Raw genomic sequence first — 27690 nt, 5'->3', positions numbered from 1 at the left:
TTAACTTTTAACGTTAAGGAGCTGCGCTGACAGGCCATGATGCCAGTTGCGCAATTTGGCAAAGCGTGGGCTGTTACGTTCCGTTTCAAACCTTTCCCTGTGGCATGAAGAAAGAGAGAGAAAAAGAGAGAGAGACAGAGAGAGACAGAGAGACACACACAGAGAAGAAAGAAAGGGGGGAGAAAGAAAGGGGTTAAGGATCATGGCTACCACTCCCCTGCCTTATGACTAGGACAATGGCAATTTATTTGGATTTTTGCCGCAGCTTTCATATCAGTGCAAAGAAGGCTGGGTGATCCTTTTTGAAGCATGTATGAAAGGTTTTGCCATTATTTTCTGAGAAGTAATTTTATGTAACTTCATATTGATACACTTGTGCTTGGTATTACAGGGCTGCTTTTGCTAGAAATGCAGTGTAATCCCATTGTTTTCATGCCAGCAGATTCTCTCAGCTTCTCCCTCCCTCCCCCCAAATGAGCAGTCAGTGAAAGTTAACTCCATACAAGAGCAAAATTAATGCAAGCATTTTCCATTCTGTAGTGCCTAGGCCAGCCTGTATATGTCCTGCTGTCCTTCCTGGAAGGACCATCAGCTGCAGGTTTCAGCAGTACTTTTCTATAGCTTCTCTCAGCATAAGCGAGTATAACGGTTCACACTTGCAGAAATATTTCTGGTCATTTGTGTCAAAAAAAGCAAACTAAGATGGGATTTTCAGAGCACAGTCCTGTGAAGCATTGGCCATCTCCTGTGAACAATCCTAGTAACCTTTGATTTCAGATTGGGGTGCTCAAGCAAGTTGTAAGCTATGTTCAGCACCTCTCAGGATTTAATCTTTTCTAGATGTTCTATAGTTTAAATTCAGGTTTTGTAAATAAGAAGGGGAAAGAGGAGTATGTGAGATGAGAGTACAGTCAAGGTCAAGTACATCAAACAGGATCGAAAGAAAAGAAAATGTTCTTGTTATTTGCAAAACATATTTGATTCTTTACAAAGAAGGTAACTCCCCCACCCCCCTTTATTTACACCCAAAACACAAGCCAATTGTGTTAATGCATTGGAATTTGAGAGTGAAAACAGCCAAACAGAAATTAACAGACAGGGCTGGTTTTACTCCTCAGGCTGAAGAAAGGCACAAACCAATAAACAGAATAAATGCCAACAAATTCACTGATATTTCTAAATATTCTGCTCTTGGTAACACAGTCTCATGCAACTAGCACTCGTAAAGGAGTCCTGATGCATGACTTCTTGAAGTACCTTTTATACTTCAAAGTAGCTAAAAGGTACAAAGTATTCGTAGCTGAAATGCTGAAACTTCACGATGGCATTTTTTTTCAGGTGACATTGGAGCATGCTAGCTACAGTGGGTTTCACATGAAATTTAAAAACTCCCTTACTGCTTAGAAGACATACCCCTTCATTCAAGGAAGAGGTATTCAGAAACATCTGTTTGACTTGAAATTGAAACCATCTTTCTGGAAAATACAACAGCAATGGAAAGTTCTCATAGCAAGTTATAATCTTATGTGTGCCTTCCAGATAGCAGTGGCATGAGAGAAGGACGGACATGCAATGCACTCACTAATACTAACTGAAAGGAATATTCTGGCACCTGGAAATTCCCAAGCTTGATGGGTTCTGTTCAGAGCATATGCCATGAAGTTGGAAGCAGCAATCGAGAAGTGACTATGTTTACGTAAAACAGTTCTGCCAAAAATAAGCTACATGTATTTTTTTTCCCTCAAGTGTTTGGAAGAAACCTGATCATTTCATGCAGTTCTTGCTGACTACACTGAAGAGCTGACACAGACATGAGAAAGCACCAGAGAGATTGCTCACAGCATGCCCCGACACCCAAACTCCCGACACTGTAACATTCCTGTCAGTCTAAGTTTTGGAACATGAAGGGCTTTTCCAAAATGCCAGCCCAGCTTGGGATTAATGCAACACTGACTCTGGCAAGACCACAATTCCATGGAAAGATTTTGGGAGCCCAGGAAGCCTGCCAGGTGATCCCCAACTGCGAGCATGGAAAAACTCATGGTCGTACAGGCTATCTGGAGTGTACACTGAAGAGGAGTTTCTATTCCATTATTGTTCTGGAATAGTGGAGTTAATGCAACGATTCTGTGCACTTGACATAGGTCCTTCTATCCTTTACAAAATCAAACGTGGCAGGGGCCTTGCCAAAAGAAGGGGTCTGATAGACCCAAAAGAGTAGTGTGTGATGGGTGCATGCATAACCAGGGCTGTTGCTACCAGTTCTGCAGTGGAGTTTGTGCAACGTTTGAGGTAGGTACCAAGCCACCAAGAGGGGGCAAACACCATGAGTCAGGTAGGAAGGAGACACCATTTCATTCCTTGCTCCAGAGCTCCTGCCAGTTGTACCGTACCTGTATGACCATCTAGTATATATTCCCTTCTGCCTCTTACACCTCTCCAGGTAACACACCTGTGCCTAAAAACACTCATAACTGTCCTTGTGGGAAAAAAAACCAAACGAACAAACCACAGTGACACCTTAAAACTGAAAAAAATGTGCAAAGCACAGTAGATATAGTAATGTACTTTAAGTTACACTGAATGGAATGTGCAGTTTACGCATGTTGATGTGTTGCTAGGTAATTATTTTCAACATATCTTATACTATCTAAGTTTCCAATATCTAGTATTTTCCAAAGCCAGAAAGATTATTTCTTTAAAAGATATTACTCTCAGATGTGTATGGGGCACTGTTAAGCTGAGCACAATGCTTTAAATCCCATCATAAGAAGGATTTGGATACGCGCTATTACATCAAAACAGATCATGTACAATGTATTTAATAAGAATTAGGCTTGCACATTTGAGGGAAGAAATAAATCCCCAAGGGATGTAATGTCAAGCCTGATGTTCAGGCACCAAGCCATGAACTTTGGTGAACTGCAATGGTAGGTTTATAGCAAACATAAACTGAAATTATGAATTATTCTCTGTGTTTTCACAGAGAAGATGACAGACATCTTTCTCACTGATTCAACATTTGTAACTTGCACTGTGATCAAAAGCTCAGAACCTTTACAGAAGCCTCATGGCAGTAAAAAAAAAAAAGAAAAGAAAAAGAAGTCAAGGTGGATAGAGTATCAAACACATCATAAACCCATCCAGCAGCTCAGAGTAGCTAACGTGATACAGAAAACCAGGCTTGCATGCAGGATGCTCTGAGCCAGCTGCAGTTTTTAAGCATAACATCAGAATCTCTAAGAAATCTATTTCCTGGCTATGCAGGAGAACACAAGATGATGAGAAATCTTTATTTCCTTATTATGTCTTTGAACATACACACTTTTTTCAGTGTTTTTGGTAGATTATATGAAACAAATACATTTATCCACTAGCAAAAGCAGTCCTGTGCATCCATACTCTACAAATTTGGGGTTGCATTTATTCCAAACAAATCATAAACCAATGATTATGGATATGGACAGAAACAACTTCACTCTATCATTTCAGGATAATAAAATGTCGATCAAAGGGTCATCCAAATAAATTGCTCACAAATCTCAGTGCTATCACAACATTATGTATTTTTCATCCAGTTACACAATCCAGTAGTTACACAGGGATTTGTCTTAGGAACTTGTTGCATTCACACGCTCAGTAAAGTACATGGGAGGTCCATGTGCAGGGAGCTTTCAGATTTGAACACACCCTTCAAGAATTTTGCACTGTCTTCCCTAAAACCATGCTAATTTGTTACCCTTTTCACTCAAATGCTTCTCAACGCTAGCATTTTAGTGTTAGTGATTTAGTAAACGTATTTGAGTATTTTAAGGCAAAAAGGTAATAACGTAGGTTCATATTAATGCTGTTTTAGATCATTATTTGGTTATCAGTAAGGAGAAAGCTGTATTTTTCACAAGGAGTTGCCTACCTTGACCTCCTCAGGGCTTCTTCATCTGGATCTTGCACTGCAGGCAAAAAAATGTTTCCGTTAAAAAAGAAAGAAAAAGAAGAATTTGCTTTATAACAAAATTATAAGTTCTTCAGAAATGTATTAAAAGCCTACCTAAAGGTGAATTTATGCTGCCTTTGCAGCAGTGGGTTTTATAAGAACAGCATGAAGAGGAGCACTTCCCTTGAGCTAAGAACGAGAACGTTAGTAGGAAAGTAGCCATTACAATTACTTTCTCATTAATTTATTAGCAGTGTCTCACAGCTTTAGGCAAAGATTCTACAGAGAGGACCTGCTGTTCTATAGGAAAGCATGAGAAGCAGTAGTAGATTCATATGAGGAGGAAATACTACATATTTTCCCCCTGATGTGGAAGAAGTTCCTGAGCTTCCTTCATTCTAGACCAGAAACAAGGTTTGAAGTTAGTATCAGGTGGTCAGAAAAACATCTCCATAGGCAACAAGCAACAAAGTTCCAGTTGCCATGCTATCCATAGCAGATCTAGGCTTAGATAACTGGGCTGATAGAACCATAAGTGCAAGAAAAATGGTAATCCATGAGGCTTTTTTTGACCTCCTGAAGTCACTTCTATAAAAGACTGTTACAAGAGACATATCTTTGTTTATCTTTTTTTTTTCTAATGAATGGGCAGCTTTGCATGCCTAGACTGCTGGAAAAATGAAAGATTACACTGCAGAGATTTGATTTGTAAGAACTATGAGGTCAAAATCACTGTTTTACTGTATAGTCTGTCATACTTTTGTAGTGAGACCCCTGGCAGATCAAAGAATTTGCTTCATAAAGTGTAAGGTGAGACTGAACACTTTTGATTTCCTAGTTCCCTCAAGTTACACCCAGTGTCTTGTGATCTTAGCCCTCACTGACAACGCCTACAAACCTGGACATGAATCTTCCTTGACTATCAGTTGCTAATCCTGGGGGAAGAAAATAAAGACCTGAATTTAAAATCCAGGTGAGGGGGATGTGTTGTTCTTTGACTTACTGTACTCCGTTCCAGTCATCTGGGCCAGGATGCGGAAGGACTTCGACTGGAGGTTGGCAGAACGGCGAGTCCAGTCTTCGGCTTCGTCCTCAGGCTTGTTCTGAGTTTTAAGCACGGCCTGATAGACTGGAGAGGCACTGTCTACATGAGGATCTTTAATAGGGAGGGTACTGCAATTCAGAAAGTGAGATGTTGTGAAACAGCACATGGGAGCTTCCATCCCAACCTCTCTCTGGCTTTATTGCTTCTCATTCAGAAAAAAAAAACCAGCAATCCAAAACATGGCTTTGAAAATATCACTTAAAATATACATAAATCAATTTTAAGTGAATTAAGAATGTTATGGCTCATTGTATCTTTGAAATGGCCTGTTACCATTCAAATCTGCATATTCAAAATAGTATGAAAACACTTGGAAATATCTGTTCACGATTCCTCAGCCAAGCCAGCCACAGGCTTACGTTGATTAGAATAATATGTGCACTGAAGATTTGTATACATATTTTGTATCTGAAATCTTTAACAGCAGAATGTATCTGAGTCTTACGACATCTCTAATCACCTTGCAAAGTGATGTACCCAGGAATAATCTTCCAATTTTGCACACCTAAAGATGAAGCTCTGTAGCACAATTGAGGTAACCTCTCTTTAATTTATGATGTGAGCTAGAAACAGACCTAGTAACTTAATAGCTTCCCTCCACTCCCCCTGCAAAAATAAGTTCTGCATAGCATACAGTTAAAATTAAATATTAACAGAGCTGCAGAAATATACACTGAGGGGATGATGTGTGCTTGGAGTCACTTGGCTCCATGACTTCTTTAAATACAAGGTCTATTTTTGAAGCAAGTGATTTATTGTAACAGCTTTAACACTCTATTCCATATAGAGCTTTGCAAGCAACATGCTCAACTGCATGAAAATTGAGAAATGGCTCTGTTAAAAGTTAAGGGCCATTTGGTCCAAGTCACTGCTATAAAGTTCTGGGAGCAGGCACCTTCTATAAAAGTGGCTTCCTTGGTTCAGGCTCAAAGTTTGTGTTCTCTAAGATACCGTTGTGCAGAGAATATCTACAGAGAAGTTTTGTTGGTGATTTGAAAGCCTGAAAGGAATCATGAAAAAGCCAAGAAGCACATCTGATATCCTGCAGTCACATACACTGTAATAAAAAATATTACTAGGTAGTGCTTTAAATAGCATTATATAGCTTGGGATGTATTCTTCAAAAAAAAATGCAAGGGACTTAGAGATATGATGTGTGTTTTTATATGCTATGGACCCAAAAGCACCTCCTCTCTTCAGGATTTTCTTTTATTAGAGAACTATTTATGTTCCTCACAACCCCCACTATATACAAACTTCTCACTTCCTTGAGGATTCAGCAGCATACAAAGCCCAGTTATATTTCTTTTATATGTCTCAGCACAATCATCTCTGTGATGGAGCATAGCTTAGGAAAAGAACTCCAACTCTTCAGTTTAAGCTTTGTCACAAAACTTAAATGTTGTGTAAAAAGGTCTCTTATCATGGAAGATGTCCTGTTGGAGGAAGCAGCATTTTCCAGCTCCGTTTTTGGCTCATGTTTCCTAGACCACTATCTTTAAAATATCTAAACACTAGCAGGTATGGAAGGTGTAATGTGGACTTGTTTATTTTGGGAAGGGTGTGCCATCAGTAGCTTCTACTAGTGTGGCTCCTGTGTCCACCAGTGGACAAACCAGTGCCATGTCCTTCTTCAGATGGAAGATGGGAGAGAGAACAGCAGTCTTCCTCTTCTGGCCCTTCGTACATGGCAGAAGGACTTGCTGAGGCAGGGAAGCAAGTGGCAGTAGAGAGCTCTGCCTCCTGCTGACTTTGTGCAGAAATAGTTTTTATATGGAGCAGAGATACTCTGTTAATACCAAAACGAAGTCAGCAACCCCCTTGTGACCATTCTGCTGCTGCTCCTCACTCCTGGCTACACTGAAAAGTTCTGTCACTGTAAAAAGTCCAGTTAAAGTTCCCAAAAAGGTGACCCAGTTTTCAAGTTCCCAGAGGCACTTCAGACCTATGTCTTGGTTGTGGCTAAGCACACGGTACCTTGTGCTGTATTACTGTCATAGGTGACTGCCTGGTTTCGGCCAGCAGTGAACTTGATATCCCCAGACTTACTTTTTAATCATGCTGAAGCTTAAAAATCTGTGAAAGTCACAGGTGCAGACTGCTGGGGATAAAAAACTGCTGGGGAGCCAGCACTGCTGATTTCAGCCACAGGCCACTGTGGAAACAGCACTGGGTGCAAGTCACAGACAGTTCAAATTCCTTTCTTTAAATCCTCCAGCTCTGAAATGCTTTGTTCTTGTATAATGACCAATATACAAAAAAAGCAGTTTGAAAGTATGTGTAGAGCTATGCCATTAGCTCAAAGGTAGTTAAAAAGTGCTAGAGGCTGGACCACAAACTTCACAGTAGCGATGTGTGGCATTAATCTGACATATTAATATCCTTATGGCAGATGATTAGGGCAGGAAATGGAGCTTGATGAATTAACCTTCCCTAGCAGAGTGAAACACGCTCATATAAATTGAACTAAATTAATGCAATACACTGGCATATTTCCAACTCTGTCTTTAATACAGCAGGGCTTTTTCTTTTTTTAAACTCATAATTATATTTTAGATGATTAACTAGGACATGAGCCACCCAGCATGGAAGTGTAAAATAGAGCACATCGCTGATTATAAGCATTTCATAAACCTAAATGTGACAGTTGGTTCTTACAGACGGCCTAAAGATCCACATAACCACGTTAATACCTCTGTTATACCTCTTCATAATTTGATTTTTTCCCATCTGGGTGTGTATGCACAGAAATATCATGCATCTTTAAGCATATTACTTTCAAGTGATGTTACTGGAAAAAAAAATTCTTCCCAAATGGGTGAGAACGTTTGAGGGTATTCATAGTACAGCCTAAGGTATTTTAGTAGGATTCAATAAAAATATTGCCCCCCTTATTCACATCACCAAGCAAATCACACATTATTAACATTAAAAGAAGCTTCAAACAGTCAGACCTCTTTGAATAAGTAGCAATGTGATTTTTCTTGGAGTTCCTTATATACTATGTTTACCATGTGAATCACTCCTTGGAGTAATTAGATTTAATTTAAGTAGTTAATAAGTAAAAACTTAGTAACACTGCAGCATTCTCCCCCTGATGTAGACATACAATGAATTATTGTGACTTCAGATATTAGATGGGTTCCAACTATTTTAAAAAAAGCTCAAGAGGTAAAAAAATTAACAACCCAACAAACAGTTCATGCAGACTGGTAAATTATCCAGCCAAGCTGACTTTTTGAAGAGGATACACAAGACTTCAGTTTGTACAACCACATTACTGATTCTGCTACTAGGACTGTTAGACCTTAATCCTGGTAAACTTGTCGAAATTAACAACCCAACAAACAGTTCATGCAGACTGTTAAATTATCCAGCCAAGCTGACTTTTTGAAGAGGATACACAAGACTTCAGTTTGTACAACCACATTACTGATTCTGCTACTAGGAATCAGTATTAGACCTTAATTTAATTAATTTAATTAATTAGGAATCAGTGTTAGACCTTAATCCTGGTCAACTTGTCGGATTTATGTCTGCTTACATGACTTGTGAATGTGGCTAATACTGCTTAATGGAATTTAGAAGAGGTTTGACAGAATTATGCTTGAAATGCACTGACCACATGGTTTTACTGCGAACAACTCTTGGTTCTTGGTGTAGCAAAATCAATTACAGCAACATAAATGAGAAAAGATATGAAATTAGGGCATTCAAATTTTTCCAGCTTTAAGTTCCAGCATGAGATCTGAATAGCTACAGTATGATTTATATGCTTTCCTTTTTGTCCTCCATAGAATCCAGTACATGTGGGTTATTTTCTAAGGGACATGAATCTGATTTTGATCTCACTGGCTTAAGTTTACTGATTACATTACCGATTTCAAATGGTCAAACTAGAACATGAATTCTTATCTTAAGCCTGTCTATTCTTCATTACTGATAAAAGAAGTAAGCAGTGTTTCCAGCTATACTCTGCCAAAAAAACCAGAAGCACTTCAGATCAGCAGTCTGAGTATAGTTACCATCTTACATACACCTTGTGGTTTCAGGGCTTATCTCAAATGTAGAATGAAAAGGCCAAAGAAGAGTAATTAAGTGCTGAGGTCAAATTATAGGTAAAGCATTGAGACAAATAAATCAGTACACAATTTGGTCTGCTTTTGTATGACAGACTTCTCATACAAATATTTCTGCACTAAGCATAATCTTATCTCGGACTTTATCACCTAAGCAAACTAAAGATCATCCTCAGTTTTCACTGCAAAGTTCAGAATACCACAGTGGTCAGAGCAACACCTTCAGGAAATGATTTACAGGTTTCATTGAATGAATATCAGTCAATGGGTAGGGCACTGTTTAGCACAAACCTTTCTATTTTATCTAAAATAAAAGTGCTGTGTTCATTGTAATAAAACAACCTCCTGAGGAAATTGTTTTGTCACCAAGTGTTACAAGTTAAACAAAAAGAAGTTACAGACCAGGCTGGAGCTCACAGCACAGTAGATTTAGGGAGACCCTGGCACCTGACTGCACCCAGGAATAGAAACATCAGTTTCTTCAGGAGCCAGGTGAACGTTAGGCTTAGGCATCACATTCCAAAATGAAGGAAAAGCTTAAACCATAATTTATATAGTGGATCTTGCATTAAAAAAAAAAAGCTTTTTTTTTTCCAACATTATAAGGGAGAAGATAGTCATGGAGTTGTCTGCAAAGAATAATGTTCTGATAGAACTGTCTGAGACAAAAGGATTAATGGAAATAATAATCTCATTTCAAATCCACCCATGCAGTAGGTGGATTCTATGTTCAAAATAAGAAAAAAAAAAAAGAATGGAGCTTCTGCTAGTGGCATAAACATGACCCTTGCTGCTACTGGTGCAACAACTCAACAGGCCATGAAAATCCAGCTTTTTATTTTTTGTCTACATATCCTTGAATTTGGCTCTTTTCAAGATTATGTGTGCATACTAATATAATTCATTACCATCTTATTATTTACAGTCCAAGCCTCTCTGATTATTCAGATTCTTTACTTCACAATTCCATGTCTTAAGACAAATCCCTAACCAGCCTGGGAAGTGTGCTGATCTTCCAGTTCCAGATATACTCTGACTTCTCTCACCCTATCTGGGATTTTCTAGAAAGGGCATCTTCCTCTCCCCACAGAACTGTTTTGATCTCTTCCACAGGTGGGAAAAGATGATGGTGTTTTCCAGTTTGGCAGAGCCACTCCTGTGATAGGAACTGCATTTGATAGATACTTTTAATAGGCCGTTTATAAAATGAAAAGGATCCATGTGCTCAGCAGTGAAACTTTATAATCATCTGGTCATTTAAACAGGTAACACTTTTAAACATTACTATTTGCATTATATAATGTTAGAGCATTTAGTAGAAAATTCCAGTATATCATAGAATGTCTCATACAGTCCATGCCTATGAGTGATGTGAACCATTATAAAAAAAAAACAGGTAAAATGAATTTCTTTCATTGTACTTTGCTAATTGGAAATATGAGCCTACTTAGGCCCATGACCAAGTCATGGTCAAAATCAACTACAGGTATTGTTTGGGATCTAGCATGAGGAAGAGTTGTTATGAACAACAGAATACTATTGGTGCAAAAACCTAGTGGGGAAAAAAATAATTTAAAAAGGGGAAAAATAAATGGCCAGTCAAAGGAAACACAAACAAATATAAACCATCTACATTTTAAATAAGCCTGCAGCTAGGCTTGAAAAGCAACTATGTAAAGAGTGTTGCTATTCCTGTGTTCTGGTGTCACCTGAAAAGAAGTTCTATGTGGGGTAGAACAATAGAACAAGAGAAACCTGGATCTGTTCATTATACATGTGATTTCAGTTAAATCATAATACTTGTGGATAAATTTCTCAGCTTCAATTACCATAAACATGTATTGGAAAAGCAGAATTATTAAAGATCAAAGGATTTTGCCATAGTGCACAGGATATGCATAAGACATACACTGTATGTAAATGAGGGATAGGGATAATACAGCACAACACTCCATTCTGAAAAATAAAGCCTTTAAAGCCAGTGCTAAGTAAATATTTTGTATTCTTCTCATATCAATACAAATTCCACCCCCACCTTTCCTGTTCTGAGGTATGTGTATAATGCAGTGGTTATTACAAAGCATGGTCATCATGAATGAAAAGCAATCCAATGTCACAGAGCACCACATAGTTTAGTGGGGTTTGCCAGGTTTAGGAAGAATACCAAAAAAAAGAGAAAAGTTACTTTTTCTAACTATTCATCCTTTTAACTTCAAAACAATGCAGTGTTTTTTAACACTGCCTAGAACTGATTTGTATTTTTCAGGTATAAGATACCCCAGAAAAAGGTCCAGGAAGAGCTGCCGTGTCATGCATGGAGGGGCTGTTAGCTGTATCATGCAGAGAAAGAGCATTCCACACAAGGAAACAACCTTACCTAGCAAATTCTCCACCCTGGGCTTGTGCCTGGCCTGCAATTGCATCCATGATAGCATCCTGGGAATACATGCTGATCGGGGTGTTATACTGGGCGTGAATTATAGTAGCCTTGCCGCCCAAGCCTTTCACCTCAATGGGTTTGTGTGTAGACAGGGCAGAGTCCTTCAGGACATTGGGGTTGAAACGCTCCGTGAACTCCTTGCTGAGTTATGCAAGAGTGAGGTTTGACAAGGAAAGGAAGGGAAGAAAGGAGAAAGGCATGATAGTTAGGTGAGAGAAGAAGTGCCAACAGAAGGGCGTGCATGTCTGTTCATGGCATCTCACCACAGAAGCTTCCAGTCAGACCATAAGAGACAACGTAAGTAACAAGCAACAGTTAAAAGCTGGTGGCACTAATGGATGTCATTTTTTCTTGGCTCACAGATGTATAGAAAGAAAGAAAGGTTCAAAAGTTGTCATTGTATAAAAAATCATGACAAATCCCTAAGTACTTATGTGATACTTATATATTAAAATTCTACTCTTGCGTGCATATATACATAGAAGCGTATACAAACATACACACACCTATGTATATATGCATGCCTATGGATGTACACACAGACTGCAGAGAATTCCCAGTTTATTCACTGCATCCATTTGTTCTTTCAGAGGGGTCTTATAAAATAGCATAAAAGTGCAATGTGGTGAACAGATGTCAGGTCCTCTGTTATTTAGAAGGTTCCAACACTTTCTGTCTGGATTATTAACCAGTGAAATTTAGTACTTGCGTCTTTTAATTTTCAAAGCTTTCCTCACAAAGGCTGAATGAATATTCCCAAAATCTCTCTACTGCCAGCCATAAGTGTTCCTATAGCATTATAAATGCTCAGCCTCAGATCAAAATATCCCACACAGTAATCAATGGGACAACTGCAGTTGGAAGAATAGCTTCCAGGTTTTTCAGTGGCTCTGCTTATTGAGGATGGATTTTTATCTGAGAAACTGAGCCAGAAGCAAGTTAACTGAAGCTCTCGTTGCAAGAGGGAGTCAGTTTAATGTTGGACTTCAGCTGAAGAGCGCCTGGCTTCCTTGTAGCCCTTCACTGGGCATCATTCTAGTCCTAGAGTTAGGACTTGAGATTCAGTGGCCAAGCTAAACTTCAGCTGTCAGTCACTGAAGTAGCTGCTCTTCTCTAACCTGTGGGAGATCAGATGGATCTCTAGTCTGCTGTTCCTGTCCTCCCAGTAGCAGGAAGATGCCAGCAGTATAGAAACCGTACACTCACCAAACTGGGCAAAACAGAGAATTCTGTCCTTTGGGAAAGAAGTGATATTTCACAAAGGTTTCATTCTGAACTGAGCCTGAAGGCTGAAAATGGATCTATTGCCTAGCAAAAAGAAATTCTGAAAAATGTAATCCCGTTTGATTGGAACAATTTTCATTTCCAGCTTGAAACCACCACACCATAAATTTATCAGCTAATATTAATCATTTTGCTGCATTTTTTCATGGGACTGAACAACAGATTCTTTGGCTGGCAAGGGACAGAAAGTGTGCTGTGGCTTGGCCACAGAGAGTGTTTGGATGTCAAACTCGAACCCTCAGCCTGGCATGGGGGAAAAAGGAAAATCAAGTCAAGCTGACAGTCATCTGACCTAATTGTCCAGAGACTATCAAAGGTGATGTGCCATCTCTGAACCCAGCCAGGGGATTGCACTATGTTTGCAGCCTTATTTTTGTTTATTTTTTGGTGGGATGCCCTGATTGAAGATGGACAGTAAGAGAGCTACAGTCACACAAAATTCCAAATACTTGGTAGAACATTAACAGCCACATGCTCAAAGAACAGAGACATACACATGCACATGCTGTTTTCCAGCCATAGCCATTAGTGACAGACATCAACATTTGTAAGGGAGGGAACTGGGAAGCTGCATTATGCATTCAGAAAGTGAAAATCATCTTTTTACAAAGACATTTCCACATTTAAAATGTCTCACCATTAACTGTTCATCAACTATGACAATATTATTATTATCATACTGACAACATCTGTTAAAATGTGAAGTGCAGAGGGGTGCAGGTCATTATACTCTTCACTTTCCAGCATGCAGATGCCTTACGTTAACAATATTCTTTTATTAAGTTACAATGATTTGTATCTTGTAATACCCTGAACAATCCCATGATAATTAGGTCATGGTCATTACAAGATGGTGCAAATGAAAAGACAGGTTAAATATGTCACTTTTGAAGAGTAAAGTTCAAAGCAAGTGATTTTCACAGTCACAGAAATAAAAGCTGGTGATCTTGGCCTAACCTTCCCTAATGCATGTAGGCTTTCACTTGTGGCATTTGAACAGTTTCAGTGATGTCTTTCAAGAGTTTTTAGTCATATAGCAAGGCAAAACTTTCACTGAAGTTATCAGGATTCCCACAAAAATAACAGAAAAGGGTGCAGATTTTCATCTGCAGTTCTCTTTATAACTCTAGAAGCAACAGAAGATATTAGTGCTTGTAAGTGGTGCTGTGATCTAGGACAAAGTGGCAGAGATGAGGCCCTAGAGACAGCTGTGGCACCTCTGCAAAATTAGAGTAATTTTTCTACCAAGCTAGGAAAGGATCAGGAAAAATAAAAACCAAGGCAAGGAAGATTAAAAACACCTCTACGATGTGACTTCTGCTTTCCAAGTAAGAGAATAATTGTCAATGTAAATTGGTTAGAGTTTTATCACTCCAAAGGAGTTATATCATTGGCATGACATCACACCCATATCTCATTAAAAACAGAGAATGCCAAATCAGGGGAAATGTTATGCATTAAATATGATTTCAACTTTATGTATTCTACTACTTCTTATATTCTCTTGTCAGTTTAAATTTGACATTTGAACTCATATAATTATTTTATGCTGAATTTAACTGTCTCTCCAGCAATTTCTGGACAACATTCGATTCAGAGACAAAACTGGGAATTTAGAGACAATCCTCTGCCCTTAGAAAACTAAAGATCAAAGCTGAGGACTCTGTGAACTTTCCTAAGCAAAGCAGATCAATCATATTTACAAATCAACAGTTGCTTATTGTTGGGGTAGTATGTTTACTAAGGTAAATTACTTGTTAGATCTTTCCCACATCAGTATCTCCAATTTATTGCTGAGGCTAAAAATACATCACTAGTAATACACCAAAAAAGGCTCAGATAAGGCTTCTCAAATCCTGAAGGTATGAAGACTACTTAAAGAGTTAGGAGAAATTAATCCCAAACTATATAGAGAAAAAAAAACTGAAAGCATTTGCAAGAACTGAGCAAGCTCAGAAGCTCATTTGCAGCATTAAAACATGACCACGAAATGCTGAACACATGGAGTGTTTAGGCAGGAGCACCACTGGACACCACTGGCAGCCCATGGCACTTGCCATACCAGTAAGATCCTTTTAAAAGTACTTCCACTTGCAAACAGACACAGCAGGAACACAGGGGATCATGCTACCCCAGAAAACAGATCTTCACACATAGAGCGTAACAAAAATACTTGGCACTACACAGAAATGGTACTAACTTGGCAGCCGTGTTGGTTACGACCTAAAAGAGGAGAAAGAGAACAAACAACATCAAAACCAACCAAACAGAAATAGTCAATAGCTTTCAGAGTGCAAAGGGCAAAAGGTACTTACAAAAGCTTACTAACACTTTTTTTACAGGCCATCTACAAATCAAAACAAAAAGTAAATATATGCCTGAAAACCCCAATGTGATTAAGAAAGGAGAAAATGTAGAGATTATAGTTGATCCACTAGGATTTAGTAGGGTACTATGGCACCTTGGCTGACCCTTGAATGTGGTTTTATTGCTCTGAATGAATCCCTAAACGTACTATTATCAAAGTGCAGAGGGATGGAGCAGAGGGAAGAAAGAAGCATTTGCAAAGCATATTCTCATCTGAAAATAACAAATGAGTGGTAGGGATTCTATTCTTCCCTTAGATACTAAATATTCAGCATGAAATCTGTTCTCCTCAAGCCGCCCTCAGAGATGGTATTGCAAGATTGACTTTTTGGTCTTTTACATGCCAGAGAATATCCAAAGAATATATTGGTAGATGTTTTCAACATAAAACTAAGGAAAATGCCTTTATAGCTAACAAACTACTGGCCTAAATCTGACTTTATCTACATTATGCCAACAGTGGTGTAAGCTGATTAATTTCAGAATAGTCACTTGTAATTTATTCCACATGAAAGGAATAAAGTCCATGCACTATGTGATTTTTTTGGCTATCCATATCAGGATATTTTATTCCATCTGGTACATATACAGCATGAAAAAACATATGTTCATGCTACACCCTGCCTCTCTGCATAAACAAGAAGTGATGGCGGCCTGCACAGTAATCCCAGAGAAACAGGATTTAGAACACCTCTATTTTGCTCTTATATTTTTGAGTGAAGAGATTTCATCATATTTTGTGCAAAATAGAAAGGAAGAGAGTCCAGGATCAGTTTATAAACATTTCTTATTTAGCTGCACAGAATGCTGTTGACAGAACCGGGCACTGAACCTTCCAACTTGCTGCTGTAACATTTCTGGATCTGGAATCAATACAGAATGCTGGATGGCAACGTAACACTGTTAAGAGTGACATTCACAGTGGATTTGTCTCCTGCTTTTGTCTTGCAGGACCTTTGATATTACTGTTTCTCTTTGTGTACAGTCCTTTTGCATTGACCTTTTTCATGTGCCTTTTGCAAGTGTCTTTTTCATGATCAAAAACACTCTAATAAGCCAAAGCTGCAGTAAAGCCTTTGCACTTCAGCATTTCCATGGCAAAGCAATCCCAGATCTCCTTCTGCAGTTACTGTTCTCTATGCTCTGGGATTCGAGAATACTCTTCTATCTTTATAAGCCCTGCATTAAGCCAAATATATCAGTCTGTTACAGGAACCAGTAAAGCTATATTAGGAACACACCGTAGCCTGTAAGCACATCAGGGATCCTATCTCCATTTTAGGTATGTGCAGGACAGCTGGGCACTCATTTGCAATGAAACAGTGTAATAATATCATTTTCTAAAGTGGACTCTGAGGCCTGCTTTAATCTTCTAGTCCAGGCTTCTGCCTTGCACATAAAATAATATTTTAAAGGCAGAACTACCATCCCTAAAATACACCTTAATGAGAGGAACCACTTGTTTGCATATAAAAATATGTTCAAAGATAAAAATCATTATGTGCACATACTAAGAACAGCTCAACAGCCACATGTCAGCAAAGAATTCTTAGATGTGAAGAGGCTACAGCTTCCTTCAGAGAGAGTAAGGCTTCACTTCTACTTATGTTTAGTATGTGAGGAGAAAATTCTCTCCAGTTTAGAGCCACACATTAGTTAGGCTTGATCCTAAATATGGACAGATATGAAACTCCAAGCTTGCTGCTCACAGAGGTCACACACTAAAAGACTAGCAACCCAAGCCACCTGGCATGTATGTGTGGGACAGGTATGCACTGCCCTTGAACCTACAATGTGAAAAATAACTTACAGAGGAATGAAAGGAACTGCAAGTTATGAGCTACGACTCTCTCTTCATATTCACTAACACTCCCGTTCCTGGAGCTTTCAGCACAGTAAGTTCCACACTCAGGAGGCCAACTATATTTTGCACCCTGGTCCAGGTTGAGAAAGCTTTAATGTAAAAGTGTATCAGAGAAAGAGATGCTTTGTTATTCTTCACAGACCAAGGAAATAATCTAAAAATTAATTTTAGCTTTTTGGTGGGATTTTTCAAGGCGTTTAGCTAAGCCTCTAACTGCAATTCACACAATTACCTTTAATGCTTTGGTGAAAAGGACATCAAACTGAAATATGAAATATACCTTAAAGATCAACCCCCAACTTGAACTTTCTTACACCCTTTACTGTAGTGCTGTGTGTGTTTGTGAATGCTTGATTGCGTTCACAATGTTTGTGAATGCTTGATTGCAGAATATTCCGTTTCCGAGCACCATAATTTCACAATCTTTATGCAACATCCTATGTTCTACTATATGATAAGAACGTCCACAACAAAGTCCAGAGCTGATTTAGCAGTGCTCACAGTTCTTTCCTTGTGCACTCTTTCACCTACGTCCACAATGAGATTGACACCAAGTCCCAAGGTAGCTACAGGTTCCATGTTACTCTCCACAGAGCAGTAGGAAAGATGTCTGTCACTTCATGGGTAACACTCAAGTGGGAGTAGGAATGACAGGATTACTGAACTCTGATTTTTCTCTGTGCGTAAATAGAGATGTACAATTCTGTAAATCTCACAGAAATCAGATGAAAAGGCACAGGTACTTTGAGATCTTTCACCTTTTAAGATTGTTCCTGGGATGCAGGATGAAGGCTGAACTTTTTTTAACAGAACATTTAGATGATTTCTCATAAATTTTCTTATTTGTTCACCAGTGCTAAAGATATTACAGGCAGATAGAAACCAAGACCCTAAAATTTTGTTAAAACTAAAAAAAAGAAAGCCACCCCTAAGTGATTGTTCTAAAGTAGAACCTTGCTTTGCAATTCAGTGCACTGCCACAGGCATGCACTAACATATTTACACACAAAAGAAATATAAAACATGGAGAAGCAGCAGAGTGAAGACAATGAAGTGTTCTCTGCAGGTACACCTTTTTTGCACCCCAGCAATCACTGTCATATTATGTAGTCCTATCGCAGTGACCTCTGGAATTGATAAAATGATTCACATTGACTTCCATGAGTGATGGATGCACCTGCATTGTAATTTTGATAACAAAGAAAGAGTCAGAATGCTGAGCCATCCAAAAGACAACCCCTTCACCCTCACCTTTGCAGATGTTAAGGAGGGTTGTAAAGACAGTGGCAGAAAGGCAGTGAGATATACTCCCAGGAAACTGTGCATATTGAAATAAGGCAGTGAGATATACTCCCAGGAAACTATGCATATTGAAATAAGACAAGGATAAGTTTTCCTCAAGAAAATAGTAAATTAAGAGAGAAGCATTTTGAGGTTTATTTTGCTGATCTTGCTTACTAACTGAAATAATTTTCTTTTAAATAGTAATTGCCTTTTTTAATTATCTTGTATGTGAAGGAAGGATAGGATTTTTTTAGAGAAGTTAATTAGAATTGTTAATGCCAAGTTCTCAAGAGAGTTATAATGAATCATCTAAACTGCTTGAATTATCTAGAACATGTATATATTCTCCTTTATAAGGATAAAATATCCTTACTTTGCTACAACTTAAAATCCCTTGCTTTTACTCTTGTAAAGACCATCTGCAATGGGATATAAAGTACTTGAAAATATGCAGTTGCTACCAGACCCCAATTGGTTTGTCTGAATTTTCTGGCTTTTCTCATATAGCCAAGTCTCTAGTGGTGAAAGTGCACTTCTTTCATATTCATAATACAAAATTTATCTTAATTTTAAATAAACAGAAATAAACAAAGTAGAGATTTGGTTGCAAATTAATACACGAAGGGAAAAAGTATAGGAAAACCTGTTTCTCATTGCTCTTTCCCATGTTTTGTAGTCCAAGCTCCTCATTTCAAAAACCTCCTAATGAAACAGTTGATCTGCAATATAACACTGAAAACCTTGACAGCATAAGATCAAACTATCTGGGTAGTATCTAAAGATCATTCCTTGTGACACACAAGTAAGTACAAAGCTGACAGATGTGAGAGAGAGAATGTTCAAACCAGAGGATTCAAAATACTGCAGTTTGGACTCATTTTGCATCGGAAAGCCAATACCTTAAGGCAGGAATTATAGTGGGACATTCCAGTAGACTAGCATGTCAGATTTGCTGGTCAAAGCAACTTCTCTTTAGGAAAGCACCAAAGATCAGATCTGTTCTATAGCAGCTTCTACAATGGCTGACAGTGGTACTTGGTTCCATGAGACCACTACACGCATTTGGTGCAACGCGTCAACGCCAGAACCTTGTGATGCTGACGGTTACTTCAGTCACAGTGTCCCCCCTCATGCTCTGGTGACTACTGCCCATCACTACTGCAATTCAGATACCAAAGACCAAGAGTTATTCTGTAATGGTGCTGTGCATATGCTTTGGGGGGTACTGGAAAAGTTCATGGTTGTTCCAGACCTTAATCGTGATTATCAGACAAATGCACAATAGGGTAGGTACTAGCACATTCATTTTTCACCAAATTCATTACTTACTGAAATATTAATTCTTTTACCTACCCTCTAGGAAGTCCACCTTCTGAAGCCCTTCGGTTGAGACTGAATTTATGCATCTCAGCTATTTCCCTTAGAGTCTCTGCTGAGTAAAGGCCAATAGGGTTGTTATACTGCCTTGCAGGGCTCAGCTGCTGTGTAGGACTACTGCCATCAGTCAGTACAGGGCTTAGGTTTGAACCTAGGTTACTCTTTGCAGGTGAAATGTCAGGAGTCACAGACTGGGAGGACATGGAAGATCTAACTGTGGTAGTCTTTAAGTAGGAAGAGCTATTTGAAAAGCTGATCTCTTGCTTGTTGAGGTAGCCTGAAAATGTTCCATTGGTTGCTAAAATACTACCCATAGGCCCAGTCGCCGTGTTAGTTAGAGGACTGAAGGTTGTTCTGTTGCCATTGAATTCCCAAGCAGGTTCCTGTAGTAGCAAACATGCAGGCCAAGAAAAGAAAAAAGAAAAGAGCAATCACAGAACACATGCAAAAATAACATATCTGCAATTACTGCTTTCTAAACATATTGATAAACTTGCAATAAATAGGTTGGGGTGAAAGCAGACAACCTTTCAGGGAAGATTTTCAACTAAGAAATGCATTGTTCCAAAATATGGGAAGCAAAAGGTACTCAGGCACTTTTTACTGGGTTTTAGTTAAAATCAACAAATAAAGCTTAACATTAAAAAAGCTTTTGCTACTAGTCAACCTCATAGCAATAATTTTATAGAAAGACAACAGAGCCCATTAATTTTGAGGATAATTAAGAAATCTTAAAAAAAAAATAATGTCTTGAGGTCAGAATCATGTGAGATAATATACAAACATAAAAGTCAATGCCATCATTATAAAAACACAGGGATTCTAAACCACACCATTCTATTTTCCATGAGTATGCTTGAAGTTACTGAAGGCCACACGTTGCATTGCTCTCATAGGCTCTGGTTCATGCTGATTAGGCCATGCAGCACGGTTAGCAGATAGACCAACAGGACTCCAGACCAGGTACTGCTCAACAGAGAGGATGCTTCTCATCATTTCTGCATAATTTCCACTGGAAGGAATGTGTGTGCCAGTATGTAGATGATGAGTGTATGATCCTACAGACATGTCCCAGATAATATTCCTAACTAGGACAGCAAGGTGTATTGTCTGAGTCACAGGAATCTCTCCTGCAATAGCTATGTACCCACAGAGGTCTGTGCTGATGCTCAAATTAGTAACATTCTACCAAAACCTCATATTTGAAAAATGCAGTAGTACTACTCTTCAGTTTCAGAAATAACTTGCTATTAATGCAGCTTAGAGAAACCAAAATAAAAGGTAATATAAAAAAACGGAAAACTTTTTCAGCAACACAATGCAGGAAATAAGTTGCTGCCAGAGTTCTGAGGAAGTTTCATATAAACATTCTGTGCTCATGTTGCCTAAAACACCCTGTCACTGCTTCAAGCTCATTTTGGTGTAAACCCCTAGGGCTGGAAGGTACTTGGCAAGCAACTCATGGGATTCACCGAGCACCCTTAGGGTTAAATTGCCTCATTTCCTTCCAGCTACCATCAGTGTGCAATGACCACAACTCAGTACTTTTTGGAAGTCTGCCTACCTGCAATATGGGCTATTTTATCCAAGTTCAATACAAGCCTCACATTCAGGTGGGCATTTTGTTCCTGTACTCTCAGTTTTCTTATTCTTTAACTTAGAAGGCTTAGGGACTGGAACATGAATTACAAGATTCTAATATTATTTTTAACATCTCTTTAATGCTTGCCATTTGAACCTGGCAACCTGAGTGCTGGAACTAATTAGCATATGTTTTAAAATAATTAATTGCATAGTTTCAAAAACTGGTTTATTTTTCACTTTTGTTTATCTGTAATTATGTGCTTTGGATAAAAAAAAATAAAATCTATAGTTGAGGTACCCAAGAAAGCATTTGAATACTTGGCAATTTACAGATTTCTCTGGAGTCATAATAATATCAATTTGTAGTTTACTTCAGAAGCTCCTGGCTCCAGCCTAACTTGGGCTCCAGTGCTGTTGGTAGAGGAGAGGGATCACTTCAGCCTCTCCCTGCAGACCTAGCTACGCTGCAGCCCTAACTGGTCGTGATGCTCACAGCTCAGAGGGCACCAGCAATGCTGGTGGCACGCTGCAGTCCAGCTCTGGGGGACAGGGACAGGCAGGGGGTGTTAGCCTGAAGAGAGGATGGAGCCCACAAGCTGTCCTCTCTGAAAGCCAGTACAAGAGCAGGCAGTGGCCTGCAGTGACCTCCTGCCTCACTTGGGCTGGCACTGCTTCAGCTGCCATCTGCAGCATCTCACGTGCCTCTTCCTCATGGCCTTCCATGAAACATAGGCAGGAGAATTATTTGGCCTCTGATTTTCTTTTTTTCCCAGTATTAGTTATAATTAACATTTTCATACTAAGGTTCTTTAGAAAGATAAATATGTTACATTCTGCTCTTGGATTTGTCTAAATTGTACATTTAAGTTTAGGGAGATTATAAAACATAGGCAGGAGAATTATTTGGCCTCTGATTTTCTTTTTTTCCCAGTATTAGTTATAATTAACTTTTTCACACTAAGGTTCTTGAGAAAGATAAATATATTCTGCTCTTGGATTTGTCTAAATTATATATTTAAGTTTAGAGAGATTATATTTGAAAAATCAAGATAATTTGGCCTGATTAGTTAAAATTAATTGAAGAAAACCCCTAAAGGCCTAAGGATATAAATCATCATAACATTAAATACATTTTAGATGTTTTGAATCAAAAATGTAAGGCAGATAAAATCAGCTGAGAACCTTTTTCTCAGTAACAAACAGGAAGATATTTTAGCTGCCATTAATAGCTGCCTGAGGTTGTAGAAATAGATAATCCTAAAAGCATTTTTCAGACTATGCCTTTTTAAATAAATACACTTGAATTACATACTTGAGTCATTATAGCCTGTCAAAGAAAACAGCAAACAGCCCTGAAGTGGCCTACTGCAAGCTTCCAGGTATCATTAAATAAACAGAAAATGGTTTCTCTCTTAAAATGTGCTGTAGAAGTGGCACAAACACACAAGGCCATGTTTGTAAATTAAGTCACCACTTGTGCAAATGAGTTTTACATGCTAGCAGAAGGACTTAAAAAATATTAAGAAATAAACAAACACAGAGGCTATAGAGAAAGTAAAGCATACACCAACGTTATATTTATTAGTTACCCCTGAAAACTCTGTGGCTTTTATCTAAGTTAACTGTGTTTCCTTTCTAAACCCTGTAACACACGGACATGCAAGAAGACCTGATTATAAAGTATTGGTTTGAACTGCTAAGGAGAGTTGCCATCTATTTCCTTAATTCTAATGTATTTTCATAGTTTTGGTGTTACTGGACACTAACAGCGGCCAAAGGGAAAATTATAGGACTGCCATAAAAAATGATGGTTGATGATTTTGCTCAAATTTATGACATGAATGGAGTTTTGGTTTCAATCCTCAATTAATTTCTAGCTGGAATACCAGCATGCTGGCAACTCAGCTCTAGAATTCCTAGGAACCAAGCAGTGCCACATTACAACTCTCCATTTTGAGTTAATATTCATTGCAGTTTCGAGGTAGTTATTTTCCCTGTGCTTGGTGGGAAAGGGATGAAACAGGAAGTGTCTGAGAGCAGCTGTATGACTCCTAAAGAACTGCTGACCAACCATCAGCTCACGTACTTCTTACTAAGTAAGAACTTTCCTTTCCTAACTGATCATCTCTCATTCAGTTTATTCTCAGTAGGACAGTTCCCATTTTTTTTCTCCAGGTCAGTGACAAACCCAGCTCAATGCAGCATTTCTGAAAGTGTTTCTGACTGTGAAGTCAGATTTCTGGTATGGAGGGGCAGGACAGCTTTTAACATTACATCACATGAGCTGCAGCCAACAGCAGCAAACCATCCCGTTTCCCATTTCTCACCCCATTCTGTTTCAGACTCTGGCTGGAAAAGCAAACCAACAGTTCTAACTATGCAAGCCTGAGGCTACCCTTCAGCCGACCAGAAGAGGAGGCTCTGACACTGAGCAATGGGCTTTCTCCCTCGAGGGCGATGCTGTGATCCTGCAGCAATCCCTTACTACGAGGGGAAAATGCATTTTAATTTCCCAGTGTGGTATCAGTGAATGAGCTTAAAACTGATAAACGTAGGAGCCTCAAACGTTTGGGAAAGAATGTTGTGAATCTGCTCTATTTCCATTCTGAAATATTATTCTTCTCATTATAAATATTCAGTTTCTATGAAAGGCAAATACACCTCCTTAAATATCAGAGAAGTGAGAAACAAATTTATACTGGAAAATGCAATACCAGTTTTTCAGGTTCTTGCCTTTGACAGCCCATGTTCTATTTATCTATTGGTATGACCATACAGTCTTGATTCACCTTTTTGCACTCTGGGAGAACAGTTTTAATGCTAAATTAATGAATTTGACCTCCCAACATACCCAGGAAACAGTTCTTGCTTTAAACCTTTTACAGAAAGAAGGAAATAGAGGCACCACGACATTAAATGACTCTGCATTAAAAGACATCCAACAGCTTTTGGCTCAGCCCTATTCCATCCTATGCTTTATGCTTTTGTGCTTTACATAAAGTCAATTGTCTCTTTACCACACAGGTTCCCAGATTCAGCAGAAAACAAATCACAAGCATTCTGAGAACCTCACTGGGACTCTGAAATAAGTGTGTTTCATAAACAGGATGACATATAGTCATATTATTAAAGGAGCTGTCTTAATACCTTTATACAAAAGGACAACTATAAAAGCTATGCTTAGCCTTAAAGCATCAGCTCAAACATTTTGCACTACACTGAGCTGAATCCTCACCTGTATTGTGCCCTCCTCTGGAAAGATGCAGAAACTCACTGACCAACGATGGGTTAGTTTCAGTCCTTGGACTCACGCTTAGTCTTCTAGTTATTTGAATGCTTTCAGTATTAGTTATGCCTTTTCTTCCAGCTATGCCACACTGGTGCAAAAGACTTAACTAAATCTTTTGACTAAATCAAAAAGATTTGACTAAACTAAATGAAAACTGTTTCAAGTTTGAGATTATTGTCAGATCAGGAAATAGTGAAGCTGCAAATCACTCAGACTTCTATTTCCAATAATAGCCCTACTCCTCAGTTGATGCTCTACTTATGGTTGCAGAACCTGTGTCCTCCATAACATTGATCAGCTCAAGAAAGTACAGAGAGAATGCATGTTACTAGTGGAATGCAGAAAATGTTCTGTCATGGTGAAGAACTTGAGGGGTTTTATAACTTCCTTAAGGTTTTAATAAAAAAAGAAAAAAAAAAAGCTTATTTTTCTAAACCACAAAAAAACCATCACCATAGCAGCCAAGGAAGAAATACATGCTTGAAAATTAGTGGAAGCTGCAGTCAGATCAGCAGTAACATACAAGAGAATTTATAGTCTAAAGTAGGCACTGAACTTGCACATGCAGATTTTTTAGCTAATATTGCCATGCCTTAACCTTGGCTCAGAGAGTTGATGTTTGAGGACAGCACTGTCATGACTCTCTTGTAATGTAGTTTTTTGCTGGTATTTTGAAATGCAATCGAATTCATTTCATGTGAACCATCAGAGTCTAAACACTGTCAAGTAGAGGTGACAGCTTCTGACTACATGTCAGAGAATTCTTCATTTCTACAGTAATACTGTTACTAGAAATAAAGGGAAAAACAAAGAAACCTTGATTTTTAAAGTATATTTACTGTAATATACCTTATTGCAACCTCCCCATACCATTGTTTCTATCAGTAAAGACTTTTTATTCTGGATTCTGAGACTTCTTCAGTCTTCGTTCCCCTCTGCACCACCCTCAGAGAACTTTTCCTCAGTTAAAAATGACTGTTATCCACTGCTGTACACCAGTGACACAGACAACACTCGTCTGGACCTGCAAAGGGTGCCCCAAGTCCCCTACTCCACTGCTACATCTTCCCCCTGGGCCAAAGATCCTACACCTAAGAACACCTTTCTGAATACTGCTAGATGCCCCATTTCCCACCATACCTTCTCCTAGATGCTACCCTTTTCCTCCAGAAAGATTCCAGTGAATCTTTTTTCCAGTTGCAAGTACTGCTTGTAGCCCATTCAGGATAGACTGCCTCCAACAGCTCCCACAAACCTTTCCTAAGCTCTGATGCACAGAGTGCTCAAATGTGAGACAAAGTGCTCCTGAAAAAACATAGAGTCCTTCAATCCTCATCTCTCTCTGAAGGATTAAAATATGAAATGTAAAGTGACCTGATAGCTTTCATGCTAAAGGACCTTTAAAAAACCCTGCAGTGTGTGGAATAAGCTTTTCTATAGGGTAGATAGTAGAGGGAGAAAAATGTTTTGTGTGGTAAATACCTCTGAGAACCTATGACAGTAATTAAAAAATTGACACTTGCCAGGGAAGAAATGCACCTAATACAGAGTCATGAAAATCTGATGTATAAAAGGTTTTATGTGACCTGTGGAGGAGGTAGGCAAATCTGTCACACCTGCAGAGGTGCTAAAGATAGTTGTCAGCCTTGTGTCAGTGAATATCTCTGAAGAGACATGTCTACCTGCTGCCTTCAAGACTAACAGCATTCTGTGTAGTTCTTGAGGGAAAATACTCTCTCCCCCTTCCCAACCCTATTACTTTGCTGGTCCAGTTGAACATTAGTAACTAAAGGAATGATACATCATTTTTGTTCTAAGAGTTTCACAGTCCTGTTTGGTGACTCTTTCTATAACTTACTCCAAGGTAACTTTTATAAAATCATGATATAAGCAGAAACAACTCTGAGCAAGATAAATTCTTAATTTCATCTTCCCTTGCCAAAAAGGTTTACAGGATCTGGAGCAAAATAACATTATTTCTGACTCACCTAATAAATGGCCAGCCAGGTTAATTTTAAATTTTACCAAATAAAATTCAATTGAATTATTCTCCCTAAGTGCATTCTCTTCTCTTAGTTTGACTAAATTTTCAGAGGTTACAGGGATGATATTACCTTCTGAGCACTGAATTTAGAAAGCATGGCATTTATAAAAATTACTTTAAATTGATCTGTGGAAGTCAGAACTGCCAAATACAGTAGAGCATCACGTAATTCCCCCTGTGTTTTCATCTTATTTATACTACATGTTAGGGATGAAACTGGCTCTCACAGAAGTGATAAAGCTGCAGCAATGGAGACTTTACCTCCTCTCCATTTATCTGATTAAATGTCTCAGCAACACAAGTGTTCTGCCCAGTGCTTGAGCCTAAGGATATACACCATCTTTTGGGTATCCTTGCTCCTCAGTGCCTCCAAAGGTACAGATGAGTTGCCAGGTACAGTCCATGAAGGCTGTTTATCCTAATGCAAACATTTAATTTATGGAGCTTTGACAACAGAAACCAAGCCATCCCTCTCCTCTGCTACTTGCTGCTATTAAATTTACTTATCCCCTTTACTTGTTCTTCTCATGTCTTTTGAATACTGTGACAAGAATCCAGCATGATGCAAGCTTTCAAATACCCTAGTGTCCTCTTTCCAAATCAGTGTCTTCTTGGGATTTGGGTACACTGAGGCACAGTCTCATGGTTTTCCCCCAAGAATCTATAAAACCAAATGTATATTTCTGAGAAGCTTTGGTAGCCTCTTGCAGCCTAGATGAAAAACTGCTCAGAATGGGTTAGACCACATCACACCAGAGGACAGTGGATGCTTTGTTTCTGCTAATCAGAAATTAGCAAAATATAGATCCCACTTTGTGTTGTGACAGTTTTGCTGCCTGTGCATTCATTCAATGTTTATTTATCTGGGGTGGGCAAAATACATTTCCTGTGGTAGGTATTTACCTTCACTGTGGGAGATAAAAAATGTTATTAATTTTGGCTAAGGAGAAAAGTGTCACATACCTGCTGGTGGGGAATTACAGCCCTGGGAGATTCAATTCTGGGTGCTGTGCTTGAAACTGGCACTGGACGTTTAGAC

At 38.7% G+C, this 27690-nt stretch overlaps 1 protein-coding gene across 1 annotated transcript; it reads right to left on the bottom strand.

Moving 5' to 3' along the window:
- Window positions 1-27690, bottom strand: LOC103769204 (LIM domain-binding protein 3-like; the record flags this gene model as incomplete). The annotated part of the gene is made up of 6 exons (XM_008936384.1): window positions 1-97; window positions 3914-3950; window positions 4938-5107; window positions 11496-11699; window positions 15043-15065; window positions 27615-27690. Coding segments are annotated over 6 exons (607 nt in total), but the record flags the coding sequence as incomplete, so codon positions are not given.

This window comes from Merops nubicus, unplaced genomic scaffold (genome assembly GCF_000691845.1).
Source record: "Merops nubicus isolate BGI_N331 unplaced genomic scaffold, ASM69184v1 scaffold5460, whole genome shotgun sequence".
Taxonomy (NCBI): domain Eukaryota; kingdom Metazoa; phylum Chordata; class Aves; order Coraciiformes; family Meropidae; genus Merops; species Merops nubicus.
The sequence above is the reverse complement of the archived record's forward strand: the minus strand, read 5'-3'. Positions and strand labels throughout refer to the sequence as shown.